General features: G+C 42.2%; 1 protein-coding gene across 1 annotated transcript in view; it reads left to right on the top strand.

Moving 5' to 3' along the window:
• kdrl (kinase insert domain receptor like) overlaps positions 1 to 13,556 on the top strand; it is a 40,403-nt gene extending 26,847 nt beyond the window's left edge. Inside the window, exons 25-30 of the mRNA XM_030107229.1 lie at positions 2,056 to 2,155; positions 4,444 to 4,549; positions 7,569 to 7,693; positions 8,553 to 8,631; positions 8,838 to 8,938; positions 11,608 to 13,556. Of these exons, the coding sequence (XP_029963089.1) occupies positions 2,056 to 2,155; positions 4,444 to 4,549; positions 7,569 to 7,693; positions 8,553 to 8,631; positions 8,838 to 8,938; positions 11,608 to 11,791 (695 nt within the window). The 3' untranslated portion in view covers positions 11,792 to 13,556. The remainder of the gene's footprint in view (positions 1 to 2,055; positions 2,156 to 4,443; positions 4,550 to 7,568; positions 7,694 to 8,552; positions 8,632 to 8,837; positions 8,939 to 11,607) is intronic.
• The last annotated feature ends 3,519 nt before the right edge of the window (positions 13,557 to 17,075 follow it).

The following is a 17,075-nucleotide window of genomic DNA, read 5'->3' as shown; positions in this document are numbered from 1 at the left end:
CGAGCGTCACCATGGGAAGTGGAGGAAACGTCAGAGTGGGTGTAAAACAGCAGAGGACCAGAGTTGGATGTATTGCCGCCGTGTACATTCGGACTGTGCCGCCTTTGAATCTGCACCATTCTGTGTCGTCAGCCGCTGTGATTGAAAGACCGCGGCGCCCACTGAATGCACTTTCCAACAAAAAGAGCGCCGACGTCACAATGACACTTTGATCTCATTCTCTCCTCTTTTTTTTCCTCCTTCTCTTCACTCTTGACATATTCACACCACAGTCTCCCCCTTCAAAGAAACACTGAAACATCTGGGTAGTGTTAGTCGGGCCTCAGAAAAATATAAATCAGGAAACAAGGATACAAAACGACCAAGAAAAATGGCAAAGCAGCCAGATTTGCAACCCGATCATGTTTGTAGGTCAAACCTGAACAACACAAATGTGTTTTTCAGATCACTGAAAACCACAAGTGTGCCAGCTCTGTTTTGAGGTCTCAGATATCCACTTTACTAGTTTCGTGTTCATTCCTAAAAAGTCTGAAAGGTCTCAGCATTGTCAGTGAGAGGAATACAATCATTAACATTACACAGATCAGAGATGGACCACATGAAGCTCCACCTCAATATTTGACATGACGGCCTTTCTAGACACATTTGAGCCTAGTATCATTTGAAAGCATTCAAAATGTATCTTATTTTGATTTTTAGATACATTTTATTCTAAGTTAGGATTCAAAAATCTTGAAATGTGCGTAAGATGCCATATTTCTGAGGTGTATGATTGAACAAACACTTCCCCTTCCACCTTTTGTTTTGAGGATCTGTAGGAGAACCTGCGGTGGCCAAGAATATGAGAAAAACTCTAAAAGCCTTAATTGTGCCCGTGCTTACAAACTAATAGACTCTCGTGATGATTCATGTTGTGACACCAATCAAAGGTTTAAATAGTTGTTAAGTAACTTTATCTCATTTGTGAAAGATTACCTCTACATCCTGTGTGCCAGACCGCATGAAACACCTGGAAACCATACAGCCTCTATCACACGAACTGGCGCTGTTGTCAAGTATCACAGAAACACAAAAGCGGATCTAGATTCTTCGTAAGGAAAACTCTAGCTGTGAATTAATCTTTGTAGAAAAATCCCACTTGTAGTAAACCGGCAGGGTGAGGCGCTTGGTGAATTTGCAGACAGAACTATTTACCGGTCCGTGTTTGAACATTTCTAAGCATGTTCACATGAAACATATTGCTCATGTGCGCTCAGCAATATGTTCAAGATGGCAAAATATCAACACGCTACACAGCCACTGCGTTCATAACCTGATAGTGAAATTTCACTGCAGTGAAGAAACATTTAACCTCGCCCCACGTTAAACAACAGGAAGACCACATAGACTGAAAGTATGAACTCCGTCAGCTGGAAATGAAATGTTTTAGCAACACAAATCACAGACTGTGTTTTACTTGCGCACCGCTCAGTGGGAGAGCCTATAAATCTGGCAAGCCATAAATATGATTAATCTTTTTGTGCATAGGAACTCAAGTAAACAAAAATAACACTTAATGAATCATGAAGTTTTATTGATCACATGCTCGAGTGAGTGTTATTTCACTGAACCCACAAAACGAGATATTGGATACAGGTTTCTGCAGAGGGAGTGAAGAATGGAGCGCCATGTTAAAATGAGGTTTAAAGGTAAATAATAAATGTGGGTGGTTTTCTGAGATTAATGAGAAATTCATTTGGCATGTTTATGATTCAAAAACAGACAAATATTACGCTTCTATTATTTTCAATGAGCGAAGCTTCGAAGTCCATATTATTTTAGTTCCTGTGTGTCATGTTTTAAATACTATCAGCCATTTTTACAAAATGTTTGAGAATATTTGATTGTATCATGTTGAACTTATCCTTCAGCAATCAAACCGGACAGCATCTCCAGTGAATGTGTCTAAATGGGTGATATAACAGATATTGAGACGGTTAAGAAAAGAAAGGAGGAAAGCTTTAAAAGTGAAAGAATCTTGAAGTCAGTGTTCTTCCCTCCTGTTTCCACTCCCAGGTGCCTCGCCGTACCCCGGCGTCCAGATTGATGAAGAATTTTGCTGCAGACTAAAAGAAGGGACCAGGATGAGAGCCCCAGAATACTCCTCCTCAGAAATGTGAGTTTTCTTGTGAATTAACTCAAATAAACACATTTTTAAAAAGTTAAGAAATAGAACTGCCAATCAGCCAGGTTTGGAAGCATTTTATGGGTTGTGATGAAGTTATAAATCTGTGTAAAAATCAGTTTTTTAAACTGGCTGCTTCATTCTCCTCACAGAAGCTGAGAAACAAAGGCAGAAAGCAGGAGGAGGTATTTTTTCCTCTTTCAGCAGCAGGTCAGGGATGCCTGATAAGAATCATGAGTAATCCAGCTCTCAGTGTTGCAGGGGAAACATTAGCTTCTGATTAGCTCGGCAGCGGCGAGTTTAAAGCTCTGAAGCATTTTGAGACTGGCAGTGGTGCAGATAAAACCTTTAAATGTGGATCCTAAGTTCCTTCAGTGGATTTTTTTTTTGTCTGAGTAGGGCTTGAAAGGTTGTGCGAGACATAAATATCTGTGGGAGAACGCAAAGTCCTCTCCTTTAGTGTCATTGCTGTCAGTCAGAGATGCAGCCAGTCAAACTCTTCATGTAATAAAACTCTTCTGTTCAATGTGCAACTGATCTGGGCCCAGAAATCTCAGCCCGAGCGTTCACCCTAACACATGTGCTTACGTTGCATCTGGATTTCATTTGAACTGACTCCTTTTGTTAAACTTCATAAATGTTATTTATTTTGAAAGCACAATTCTGCACTTCAGTCTAATAATGATAATATCAGAAGGTCCGGGATTGGAAAGTATTTTGTCTCAAGTCGACCTTCCTGAATGAGTTGAGTTGAGCTGAGCTGAATGAATCCATCAGCGATGGACGCGGACAGTGATTGGAAATGAAACGCAAAATCTAATCCAGGCTGTAGATTTTAGTCAGATCTTTAGATGAGGATCAACTGGTGCCAAGAATTCCTCATACTTTCCATTGAGGTTCAGGCAGTCCATTGACTGAAATAGAACTGCCAGATTACATATTTTGCATTCTTATGGCTGTGAGGCCTGCCTCTAATTTAAAGTCCAGATAAAACTGGCTGATATCAGTTCAAATGGGACGCACTCGAGCTGGGCGGGGTGAACTCTCTTCATCCCCTCCAGAGTTCTGCAGTTCGTCACAGGTGTCCATCAGTGCAGGTTATGACACCGTGACCCTCGTCTCGAACTCCGAATGCAAGGCTGATGAAAACCATCTGAGGCTACAAGCAGCCTCTTTTCATTTGAGCCACTTGGCCCTGATTCATCAAGAACGCCGCAAACACAGACTCCACGTCCTGATGCATTACTCAGGAATTCAGCGGATGCTCAGCAGAGAGTGGGAGGACAATAAATAGGATGCTCATTTCCCATCCAACACTTGCCGGACAGGATGAAATACTCCGGCATGCAAAAATCTTTCCTCATCAGAAACATTCCACTCCCTCAAGACCCAAAACATGTGGCGCAGTACTATTTATTCTCATTATGGATTGGGCAGGAAATGGGGTTTAAATATCACAGTCTTACAATGTGTCTACTTCCTCCTTAATAATATGCATAAGAGCTGTGAACTTGCTCTGGACATCCTGCCACTGTTCGGAGGGCTACCACCTGTACCAGCATACCCCAGATCCATTATGGTGGGAGTCACAGCCGCCACCACAGATGGAGGGGAGGTGGGGAGGGTCAGTCCAGCAGGACAAGACCAGCTACCTTTTGAGCTCCTCAAACCTGCACTAAATATGTCAAAATATAATCACAATGTCTGTATTTACATGAAATATAAGACCTCTGTGGGGAAAGTGGTGATTTTTATTTTAGAAAAAACCACCAGGGCCCTTCTCTGATGGATCCCAATCTGTCACGAGCTGTGAAAGTAATTTAAAGAGCAGCAATAATGCTGCATATCTGGATTTCTCTGTGAAATGAGGTTTCAGTGGAAACTAGCAGAGTGGCTCTGAGCTTTCCCACATGGACGGAGACGCTGACAGCTTGTCAGAGACCTGATCGAGGCCGTGCGCTCTCTCCGGTGTTCACACCCAAGTCCAGGAGAGTGAGATAGAGTCCCAGGGGCTCAGGATTGCCTCTGAATGGGGAATAGTGTGTGTATGAATGGTCTGAATGACTGTTGATTTAGAGGTGCACCAGATGTGGCCGTACAGTGCAAAGGAGTTTGTTTATTGAAGATTGAAAAGATGAGGGACCACCAGTCCTGAGGTAGCTGTTTTTCTTCCTGAAGGTGTTACAATATCCACCATATCAACTGCATAATACTCCGTGTTGTTCTTGGCTTGCGTCGATTCTGTGGTGTTGAGTCAGTGGTTTACGTTTTACTTTCAGATATCAGACCATGCTGGACTGCTGGCAGGGCGAGCCGCAGGAGCGGCCCACCTTCACTGAGCTGGTGGAGAGGCTGGGAGACCTGCTCCAGGCCAGTGTGCAGCAGGTATGTTCACATTTTATCTGAATTTTTTTCAAAATATATTAAAGCAAATATTTTATTTCCTCCAGACAAATACTGGAGCCACATGATGTATAGGATGCTTGTATGTGTTAATCATAGAACAAGCATAAAACAATGGTAGCAGTATTAGTCACTCCTTCTGCAGAGTGAGTCACAAATGTCAGATATTCAGGAAGCATTGTTTGGAGTCCTGCAGCCTTAAGATGTTTCGGTGCCATGTCTCACCCAGGGCACTGAGTGTAACTGAGACAGGAAATAACTGTACATAACCCCCCCCCCCCCCCCCCCCCCCCCCCCCATTTGAAATGACACAATCGCAAAAGGAGCTGCACTTCAAAACACATGGAAAAACAATGCAAATATTATTGTGGTGCGAGGCGACATTGTCTGGTTTTGATGCCTTTAAATGTCACAAATATTGTTGGATTAACATAAACTGAAACAACTGTTCATGATTGCAGTGAAGAGGAACAGAAGTTGCAGTAGTTGCATATTGGGTAAACTTATTAAACTGAAAGGGATACATGAATGAAATCATGATCTGCCAAATCTAGTAAATACAGCAAACCAGTGAAAAGATATTGAAGAGAAATCTCCCACAAACTCCCCCTGTTACCAGTTTATATAATTATGACTCAAAATTTTGCTGCCTCAGTCCAACAATGGCAGAAAAACCAAATTCAAGACCAGCCATAAGAAATAATTTTTATTTTAAGGATAATCAGTTTAACTCTTTCAAACTGTTACTAGTCAGCCATGCATCTACAGTCCGTGCGTATACATCGGAGTTTTTATTCCTCATAAATCCAAATAAAGCCTAATTCCGCTCTAAAATGTCCAAGTAAACGCTTGAAAACTTTGTTCGGAATTTAGTTTAAATCCAAATAGACCGTCTGATTTATTCTCCTTTGGAAGCGGAATTATATGCTAATTTTATAATCATTATATAATAATTATATAATAATTATATGCTAAGGCGCGACTTCATTCTGGTCGTTCTGCGCATGCTCCGTCGTGATGACGCAATATTCCAAGATGGCGGCCCGCAGTACGCGTTTTGACTTAAAAAAAAAACCAACAAAACAAAACAAAAAAAAGTACGCGTTTCGACTTGTATGGAGACGATTTTAACGGCAATTTTAGAAGAATTGGCTGTAATGAAACGAGCGGATAGATGGGCGCTTAACAGCGCGGACATTTTCAAAGCTGTAGCGGTAAAGTTAATCGAGAATGAAAGAAGAGAAAAACGCTGTTTACTTCCGGGAGATGTCAGTAGTCACGGCCGCCCCCTGTCCAATCAGATCGCTTCGCAGACCCCAGCGTGCGAGAGGATTTAATCCTTCGTTTTTCCCATGTAGACACACACTCATGAATAGAAATCTGAATTACTTAATTCAGAATAAATCAATTCTGAATTAAAAACAAAAGGTAACCACACTCAGTAAATATGTTTGGAATCTGTGTTACCTGTTTCTTCAAAGCACACGCTTGTTTTCTTTGAGGACTCCAGGCTCATCTGACGTTTCAAATATTTGTGTTTTCGGTTAATTAGTGACAATGAATGTTATAGTTCGATCATCTGTTCCCCTGTGACAGATTGTCAAACTGGAGCTAGAGCAGGTTAGAGGACGAATGAACGCTTTCTAGTTCATGGGAAAGTTCTGAAACGGTGTACTCAAAACAAAATACATTTATGTTCAGGAAAAGAGAAATCACTTGAAGTGTTAGTTACTTTTGAACAGCATTTTATCCATATAAGATCCCTATATTTAAGTCAATTCTATAATCACAAAGTCTATAAAATGCAGATGCTGAAAGAAATTTGTTTTTGGCCACAAAACCCAGTTCGGAATACATGTGAACAGTAAGATGCTAAAAAACGAGTTACTGTAATTCATCACTTCCACCTTTGGTGGACATGCTACCCACAGCGGTGCTGTGAAAATTGGTGTGTTTTTCTCATCAGTGTCACATTTTGGTTATTTTAATGGTTTGGTGCTGTAAAAACAGTGCCTGTAAGTCCTTCGAAATTAAAAACACTTCGCTAATTCCAGTGAGTCTTTCTGTGGTAAACATTCTGACCTATTAGAGAAAGGAAAGCACAGAGGTCATTAAAACACTGACAGTGGCTTTATTGTGTCGAAGTGCTCCAGTGAAGCTGTGTGATAGCACCGGGACTCTCACACCAAAGCAGATGCAATAACATACAGCCACTTTTCGTGGTCGTGTTTCACCTGCGTACCTGTGCTGAAGGAAAAGGTCCAAGAGATCAAATAACACACAGTTTCAACTCACTCTGAGCTCTGTTAATCTGTGAGATCAATAAACTGAAGTGCAGAAAAGCATAATCTAATATATAATAACTGAAGGCTACTGGAGTACTTTATTTTATTTATCTCAATACTTTTGAACAATGATTATTTGGACAACAGGTATCAGCTCTATTACGTTGAAGCACTGAAAATGTCAAAATGTTACTGAAATATCAATAAAAAAGAAAGATTCATGATTTACGTTCAGTAATCTTAGGAGATCAGCTTGATGGAGCCATTGGGATCTATTCATCAACATTTTGCTTTCGACTACCGCAGAGGTAGGGGAACATAAAGAGGGAATTACATTTCAGTGTTTTTCCAAAGATTACGCAAGTCTGCAGAGTGTCCACTTTAAGCCGCAGAGCGACGGACGAGGCCACACATCAAACCGCAAGACTGCAGCCTGCTGAATTATAAATGAGCCTGTGAAAGGTATCTTCATGAGAAACGGCTCAGAGAGGACAGAGAGCAAAGAGGAGCAGTTTGACTCTCTTTAATAAAGCTGTAGTTACAGAGCAGACTGGCCGGTCTCAGACCATTCCTGCTGCAGCTTCACCATCATCACCGTCCTGGATTTATTCCCCATGATGCTGGTTTCTTTGGCCCGTCACCAAGGCTTGTGGTTGTGTGTGTTTGCACAGCGCACACGGCGTCGACCATAAATCTGCCTGTTTTCATTCATTTAGGAAGGGAAGCACTACATACCCATCAACACGGCCCTGCTGGGGAAGGTGGGGGACCAGACGGCCGCAGCGCCAACGGAGGAGATCCCCACCCGGCCCGTCTCCCACCGCGACTCGGGCAGCAACTGGTGAGCACAGCTGGTGAAACAGACGCCTGAGTCTTATTGGAAATTGCAAATTGTAACACTTTTGACTCCCTCACGTTATATCTGTGACCGTCAGGTCATCGCTGTCAGATGCGTGGTTGAAAAAGTTATGAGCACGGCGAGACTGAGCGCTGCCAGCTCGGCTGCACACTTTCCGTCCTGTTGACTCAAATCTGCCGGGCTCCCCGATGGTCCATCAAAGGAAATAAATCACCGCGCACGTGTAAACCAATCCTCAGACTGTTACAGGCGAGCTTTGCTGCGCCTGTTTTTCAAAGGAAATACCTGACTCATTTTCATCATTTCTTACTGAAAAACAGCCAAAACAATTATTGTCCCTGCGGCGCTCAGACTAAACTCAGCCGGGTCTGACCTGAGGACAATGAGAGACCCGATCGCCATGTGATAAGAAACACAGGTCGGGCAGTTTTGACGGTTCGGTATTGTGGCTACTGCGAGGAATTTCCCCCCAAAACTGTCGAGCCAGCTACAAGATTTATGTCCACTTAAAATAATATTTGTTGAGCTCTTGGGTTTTCACAGGTCCACCAAGTGTGTTTATTGAGGAGGTGATGAAAAGCGGTAATGACAGTCGCCCCTTAAGTCGAATTAGGCTGCCGTTTTAGCCACCGAGTGTTGAAATGCAAAGCAAACAAGGTGTGTTTTCAGAGCACAATGTCGTAGATGCAACGCAGTGTTGACCTTAGTGATTAAGTTCCTGCCGTTGTGTTGCTGAACTTTGACGTTCAGCGTAATCACAGGATCCTCACGAGCAGCACCGGGACGTTTTGAATGTATTTGGAACTTCTTAACTGAAGAAGTAATTTGTTTTCACCTCCAGGAACATCAAGATCCGTCCAGCGAGTGTGAAGACCTTCGACGAGGTCACCACGGAGAACGGCACAAACGAGAACCACGAGGTGAGTTTTTCAGCCCGAAACTAAAACCAGAAACAGACTCACTGAATGCACAGTAAAAACAGTGTTTGAGGTCAAATCTGCACATTAAATGCACTTAAAAAGTTCTCAAAAACTGAAAAAAATATAAAAATAAATGAAGACGTGCAGATATGCAGAAGGATGAAAACATGAATTCTCTTTGTTCACTCCATTTGTCTCTTCATCAGGGTCACTCGGACAGTGGGATGGGCCTGTCGTCCGACAACATGAAGACACTGATGCGCTTCGAGTCGCTGGCAGGCCGACCCCTGAGCATCATGGCTCTGGCGTACGTACACAACATCACACACGAGCTGCCGATGACACATCGACACACACAAACACGCTGGCAGCAGGGTAACCTGCAGGGAAACCTCCCTGCTGTGCAGGAATGTACAATGCAACTGTCCGGCACACACACACACACACACACACACACTCACACACAGATTGCTCTGCCCTAAAGAGGAGCCAGCAGCTAGTTTTCTCTTTTGTCTGTAGAAACCATGCGTCAGGGAGAGCAGCACAAAGGAGAAGTGGGAGGGAAAAAAATCTTAAAGGTGACAAACTGAAGGGCTGACCACAAAGGGAGAGTGAGCTTAGGTCTGTTTTAAGAGAACACACTAAAAAACTCTTTGTTTTCTCCCGGAGAGCACTGAATGAGATACCTCCCAGACTGATTTAACTTATGAGTCATGGCTGTCCGCTACAATGCAACGCTAGGCAACTGATACCATGCACTTTATTGTCCGCCGAGGAAAACTCCTTCTGGGTAATTACAGCTGCATGGAAAGAATTAAAAAAAAAGAGACAAATAGTGCATTTTATAAGTCGCACACAAAAGAATAAAAGAAAACAATTGACCCACAGGACACAGAAGCTGTCATAATTATTAAAAGGCACAGACTGTACCTGTCAACGTCATTTATATAACCTCGTAAGATTTATTTCTATTGGCCTGAATAAAGTCAAAGCAGTGACGTCGACGGGCTTTAAAATACTCCAGTCCACTCCTACTGATGGTTTGATGACTTTAAGATGTGGATCATGAAAAAAATAACATTGTGCGTGCGTGTGTGCGTGTGTGCGTGTGTGCGTGTGTGCGTGTGTGTGTGTGTGTGTGTGTGTGCGCTCCTTTTTGAGGTCATGCACAAGCAGCATCAGATATGAGGGGGATTTTTGTAAATCCTTCTTTTTCTGATGGGGGTCTCTCCCTGGCTGTGTGAAGGGTTACATGTGAAGTTTATAGCGGCTCGGTGGCAGAGTTAATTTACAGGGTCATAGCCCTGAACTCAATAATTACACTTTAAACTCTCTCTCATTATTCTGCTGCGGCCTGCACAGTAGCAACTATTAATGCTCCTTCTGTGAGTCGCACTCAGACGGTTTAAAGGATAGATGAGGGAGAAAAGATGTAGTCATCTTACAAAAAGTAAAAAAAAGTTCAAGAAAGCATTTATAAATTCATAGCTGTATGGAGAAAAAAAAAAGAGAGAAATCAAGGACACTCTATAATTAATTTCCAGCTGAAAGCCTCCTTTAGATCTGGCGGCCCTGAGCTGCAGGATGTGTTACATGCCTGCTTGTCCCATCAGGGCCTCGGCGTGGCAAAGGGAATCAGCGCAAGCATCCAGGGAATGATCTATATTTTAAGGGGAGGACTCCCTCGCCGGGTAACCGCTCAGTCAATGCCACCTTTGAACTTTCGTGGGGGGGGGGGGTTTACGAGGGCCTCCCCCTGCTGTAGCTCTTTTGTATGGCAGTCCACCTGACGCTCCCCCAGGCCTCCCAGCGCCTCTTGCCTCACTTCACTCGGCCAGGAGCACAACTTTTCATCTCTGGACATCTCCAAGGACGTCAGTGTGCAGTGGAGAGTTTTCAGGAGACGTGAAGCATCCCTTGAAAAAAGATCAAAACAAATCTTCATTTCTACCACCTTTAATAAAAACGTCTTCCCTACTGACGGTTTCAGCTCTGAATTAAACAGTGGATTAGCGCCACGCTACGCCACCCTCATGTATTTCGATCTGGAGTTTACCAGGTAGTTCTGTCCTCGAGGAGGCATTCCAGTGGAGCCGCATCACGTCCCCCCCGCTGGGCGCTGACCCTTTAGCCCCCCAGAGAAGAGCTCCGGGAACCCTTAGCAACATCCCAGACAATAAGAGGCAATTACTCATATTCTGGGCATCCAATGAAGCAGAAAACACTCAGGATGATTGATTACATCATACATGAATGAGGGGAGGTCCGTCCGACGGTACAGCGTCGCCGCGTCAAAACAGCCCTCCTTTGTGGGAGCCGTCAGGTCGAGTTGTCTTGAGGGAGAAACCGGTGAAAAGAAACGGCTTGATGTCATGCAGGAATACACCAAAGTACACAGATTGTTCTCACACTTGTTGTTTCTCCTTCAGGACGTCAACTGATCACGCTGCGAGTTTGATGTGTCTGCGGCTTGTTTTTGAGTCTGTTCACGGTCCTCTGATGTGTCTCATGAACAGAAAGAATAACAAAGGTCGCTCGATGATAATCTGATCATTCAGTTTCACCTCTCACTGTATGGAAGAGAGACTGTATTCAAATTAGAAATGATAAAAAATAATAAAAAAACTGCGTAGATAATAGGTACTGAATAGTAAAAAACATGCTTCAAGAGTTTTGTTCTGTTGGAGGTTTTTTAACTTTTAATTTCAAATTGCACTTTGTAGTCATTCTCACCTTGCAAACATAAAAGAACAATATGGATTTCACTGGTTTTTGTGTGGATGATAGAATACTAATTGTATGAGTAGTGTAATACTCTGTATGTCTGACAGCATTCAGGATCAGACTGGGAACAATGAAGTGTTCAAATTGTATAAAATCCAGTGTCTTCCTGTTTTAGTTGACAGATTCTCTGGTTTGTAAATAATGTGCGAGAGTGAAATGTTGGTATTTATGACTTGATCTGTGTCTTTCCAGGATGAAGGCGGTGAGTAAGAGTAAAGAGTCGGTGCTGTGTGACGTGGAGAAGGACAAGTATCCGTCCTCCGTTCCCCCTCTGGACTTCAGTCTGGACGACTCGGCTCTGGACGCCGGTCTGGAGTGTCACAGCCCGCCGCCCGACTACAACTACGTGGTGCGCTACTCCACCCCTCCTGTGTAGCCTCCCGGCGCTTCCTCTGGGAATCTGAGACTCTTCACCTCAAGGCCTTTCACTCTGCGCGCCTCCGCGTTAACTCTTTGACCTCCGGACTTTTCTGCAGCCGCTCTCCAAGAGGAAAACCCCGACCTTCCTTCTACCGGCGCTTAGAAAACCGCATCCAGTAAACCGACTCCACTGTTTCCAGAGAAAAACCTGCAGGCTGTTGATTTGTTTCCAGCTTTTCGGACGTCTGCGCCGCACATTCACTGTGACATGTCAGCCAGCTGAAAACAGGCTCAGGTGTTTCTTTGATCTACTGTGAAATAAAGTCCCGTGACTCAACCCAGCCAAACCTGCCACCATGATGACGATGAAGAAGAAGAGGAGAAATCACTTGAGAGGAAAAACAGAGGATTGCCGAGGCTGTTCATTTTTGTTTTTTAATTACATAAAAACTGGAAAATAATTTGCAAATATTTTTAAGAAAGAGCATTATTTTTCTGTCCATGGGAAAGTTTTGATGAAGAAAACAAAACACTTTTATTACGAAGTTGTGTATTTTTTAAAATATGCTATAATGTTGTCAAAAATCAACATATTCAAAGGAGGAAACGCAAAAACACAAGGTTCAGATTTAAACATGGAATTAAAATTAATAGTCACTGTTTCTGAGGACTGCTACTATCAGACTAAAGGGTTTTTTCTTTTGTTTTTTTTAAGAAAAGCATATCTTTATAATTTCATGTGTTCAGATTTACAGCAAGAAGCAAGACTTCATGGGAATTTTCTGAGAGCAGCAGTGAAACGAAATGCGCATTTCTCTGCTTTGTAAACACCGTCACTCAGTAATCCAGCTTTGTAGCTCCAGTTCACAGAAGGATTTTCCAGCTCATTCTTCCTCTTATCAAAACGTCCGATCACAGTGTTTCATCAGAGGTATTCGCCGTTCGTGCTGCTGTATTAACCGTTTGTGAGGGGATTCTCCGTCCTTGTGTCGATGAAGCTTGCCGTGCAGGCCGCACAAGTGTCCGTCCGCTGTTATGTTTTAGCAGCGTTTTATTCGCCATGCAGGACGTACTGAACGGAGGCCTTCAGTCACGCCTGTGTTCGTGCACACACACCCTGCAGAAATGCAACTAGCTCGTGTTTGTTGACCACTACAGAAAGCGTATTTTTCAGTGAGTAAACTACAGTGGATGTTTTGAACTTGTGCATTTCCAAATGTGTGTTTTTTTGTTTTTTTTGCGACCAAATTTTTATTTGAGGAGAAGAAGTGATTATGCACTGATACTTTATATCGTGTTTTTTTTTTTTTTTTTGGTGTATTTTAAAGGTATATTATAACAGTGTTGAAGTTCATATATTATGAAGGCATTTGACTTTACTTTGGTTTTTTATTTAATTCTAACTTGTAGAACAAAATAGAAAAATTAACATGTTCAGTATGGGTTTTTTTTCTTATCAGCCTAACATTGTCACTGTTATACTATCCATCTAAAGGTTATGTTCACCTCTTAAATTTAAAAGTTAATATTAATTGTAGTTTCTGATATTGCACCTCTTATGACAGCAAATAAGAGTTTTCAAGTTTGATTTTTACTACATTTTGCCATAAATCACTAACATTTCCTGCAGCAGCTCAGACCTTTGGGTTTGTGTTTTATTCATGTAGCATCACAACTTAGTTTTAATCAAAGTATTGTTCCCCAACACTGTTAACTGAGCGTATGAAGTAAATAACTGAATAAAGATCTATATATTTATACATTAAATGCGTCTCAGCTCTCATTTCCTTCAAGACTGAAAAAAATTGTGTAAAACTTTTGATTCCTGATGGATGAATCACTTTTTTGAGTTTGGTTTGCAGACATGAGGTCCTGGCAAACTCCACTCCAGCCCTGACACACTCTAACCCTAACCCTACTCCACTAAACCCTAAGCTCCTGCATCCTCTGGCCATAATTTGAATTGATTCATATAGTTAAGTGTGCCTCTTATTAGTTTTAATTCAATCAAAATACTTGGCATAAAGTTCTAATTGACTTCATTTATCCATGTCGTCTCGATGTGATCACAATCATGAAGCGATGGAGCAAATCACGGCTGAAAGGCAGTAAACAAGATTCAGTTTATCTCAGAAATAACCCACGAGCACACACACACACACACACTCACATATAGTCACAATGTATGCAATGTATGAGTTTGCGAGGAGGATTACCGCACATGAGAGGCTACTGTTAGCTGCGCTGGTTGTAAAGTCTAACAGTAGCAGGAAGGAAAGACCTGTGGTATCTCTCCTTCACACACTTGGGAAGTTAAAAGCAATAACAGTAAAAGTGTTATCAGTGAGTAGTTTCAGCTGTAATACTTAAAAGAACTGACTCCTGTTTAACTACTGAAAATGTTTAAAATCAGAAAAATTTCATGCAGCAAGGATATGCCTCATTTTAGAGAATCTGAAATGCATGTTTTTGATTATTGGAGGAACATGCAAACTCCTCCCAGACTGGTACCAGGGCTCCTCTTGATGTGAGGTTAGAGTACGAACCACTCCACCACCAAGAAGCAATAAGACATGGGATTTGGTTGTTTTGGTACGTTGTGCAAGACAGAATATATCCAATCTGCTCTGGTTTCTGTATCTGCCAGGTGTCCCAAGACGTCTAGCTACAAGAACAAAAGAGGGTCATAAACTCATTAGAACAGATGTGTGGAACTCTTTTTAGTTCAGGGGTCATATACCCCCCCACCCCCAATCCCCTTCCCCCCACCCCCATCCACCCCGTAATCCAGTGGGCTGCACAAGTAAATCGGTATACAGCTGATAAATGATGAAAGGTTTCCATTGTTTTCCATCATGTTAATGCAAAACTACAAAGGCATTTCAGAATTATGCCTTTTTTTTAACAATGAATGCAGTGGATCAACAAAAAAATCAAGTCCTTCATTTGCGGCTTGTATTTTCTCTTTGACTTGAAGAGATTTTGTGCTTTAAGAAGGATTCTGCTGAAAGACGGGCACTCTGCCCTCCACCATGCCTGTTTCTGAATTAGAGGGTCAAAGCATGAGTTGTAAACATTTCAGACTTCCAATTTTTATTTAACGCTTTGTAATGTTACGTGATTAATTCTGGACTTTTTTCTTTTTTCTTTTTTTGGTGGGGGGGCTGCAGTTATTGTTTCACCATGTCTTCCTCTCAAAATGCTGGAAATGAAACAGTCACTGCATGTTTACGGTAAAGCCGTGACAGTTCTGATTGATTGTGAGGAGTCACAAGTCAAAGGGATTGGATGTGAACAAAAGAAGAGAGGGAAACACTGCCAAGGCAGTCCGTACCCTCAGAAAACTGTATCGTGTAGGTAGTTTTTCATGACTCACAGAGGTCACACAGCTTTCACAGTGAAATTCTCAAACGAAAAAAAAGTGTGATGCTGTAAAAGGTTTTTACATAGTTGAGATATTTGGTCATTATTTCTCAGTAATCATTTCACAAGCTCAGATCCATCCAGACTTCTCTTGTGAAGGACTCGGCTTCCACAATTCGAGAAGGCAGATTTTCTGAATCTTCCTAATTGTTCCCATTTGAGCTCTCAAACATTAATAAAATACTTATTTGGATTGGAGCGGATCCCTCTCCTGCTCCTTGGCCTGTGAAAGACACATTTCCTCACCGGGACAAGGTGTCGGCAGCCTGTCTGTTCACCGGGACAATGCCCCTCCGAGCGGGGAAGGAAGGAACTCTTAATCATCCTGGTCAAGACTGGAGGACGCCACACACTGGGACTTCCTGTGGGGGGCTCTGGGTAACCAGCACTGGGTGTGTCTGACAGGGGCCACGCAGCACAGGACGATCTCAGGATTTACCGTGTTTACTGCAAGGTGAGCGCCAGCATCCCACCCCGACGCATGCCAGCGAGCTCTGATGCAGACTATTTCCAGAATAAGAGATACAAACAAACAAGGGAAGGATGTTGGGGAGGAGACTGGGGGCTCAACTGTCTTTTTTTTTCAACTGTATGAATTTTTTTCCTTTTTTTTTGCAACTAAACAGTGATAGTGATTTTCCACAAATGCATTTGTCTGAAGATCCTTCCATGAGGGGCCTGGAAGCAGAGAGTTTGATGTCGATTTATTCATTTATTTAAAAAAAAAAAATCATCATTTGATCAATCATCACGTCAAGCTTTGCTACAAACTTATAGCTCATATGTGAAGTGAACAGACACGTCACTCTGAATCAGTGCAATTTCAAGCTTTTACGAGGAAACTGACCATATTAGGCAACTTCCACTTTTCTCCCAACAGCAGCAGCATGACGGCTCTGAATAAATCATGTTTTGCACATTTTATTTTCAGAGAGCAGGAATGCGTTGACTATCTGTTACTTCTGTCAGATGATGAAATGTGCGACTTTAGTCAGTCAGGGCTACAAAAGCCTTCTCAAAGCAGAACTTGATCATACTCTGATGAGAAAGCCATCGACACCGATGGCACAGATTAGCTGAACTGAAGTAACTGGCCCAGTTATTGGCCCCTTTAAAGCAGGGGTTAAATTCATGTTACATCAGCGTCCAATACAACCCACCAGTCAGACGCTAGCACAATAAACTTTAAATTAAAATATTGATGACTGTGAAAAATGGATTTCAAATATTTCATTGATGGCTCCAAGTGCAAGGCACTGTGAAATGTGCAGACACCGCGTCACCCGTTTGTTTCGCTCTGATAATACTTTGTTTGCAATAAGCTGGCGAGCTTTCACTGCTGTTGTGACTCAAGTCTCAGTGTTGTGTAACGTTTGGGACTCGAACTAAAACCGCGTTACATTTTTACAGGCTGCATGTTTGACACAACCGTTTTAAATAACTGTTTGACTCTGAAGTCTGAGCCATGAGATAATTTCCAGAAAACACCAATTTCTGAATACCAATTGAATTAATGCTGAGTTTTCTTTCAATAAAAAACATTTTTAACCAATTATTGATTTTAAATAGTTTAGTCTTCCTCAGATTAATTCAAACACTCACTCACCACGTGTTTATAACATCCATCAGTATTTTGCATCTGCTGAAATGAACTCAGCAGGTTTACGATGCCAAACCCAACAGAACTTTTCAGGGCGTCATCAGTTTGTATTTTTTGGGGTCTGAACAGTTTCTGTCTTTGTTTCGGTAAAGATGGACCTCAGATTTGCCACATGTGTAAAATGATACCTGTGGCTTCTTTTCTGGATTTTCAAAGCTGGGAAATCTGAATTAATCAGATCTTTATAGGGAAAAAAAAACATAATTATGATAAATAA

The sequence above is a fragment of the Salarias fasciatus genome, chromosome 2 (assembly GCF_902148845.1).
Source record: "Salarias fasciatus chromosome 2, fSalaFa1.1, whole genome shotgun sequence".
Classification (NCBI taxonomy): Eukaryota; Metazoa; Chordata; class Actinopteri; order Blenniiformes; family Blenniidae; genus Salarias; species Salarias fasciatus.
Note: the sequence above shows the minus strand (reverse complement) of the source record. Positions and strands in the feature narration are given on the sequence as shown.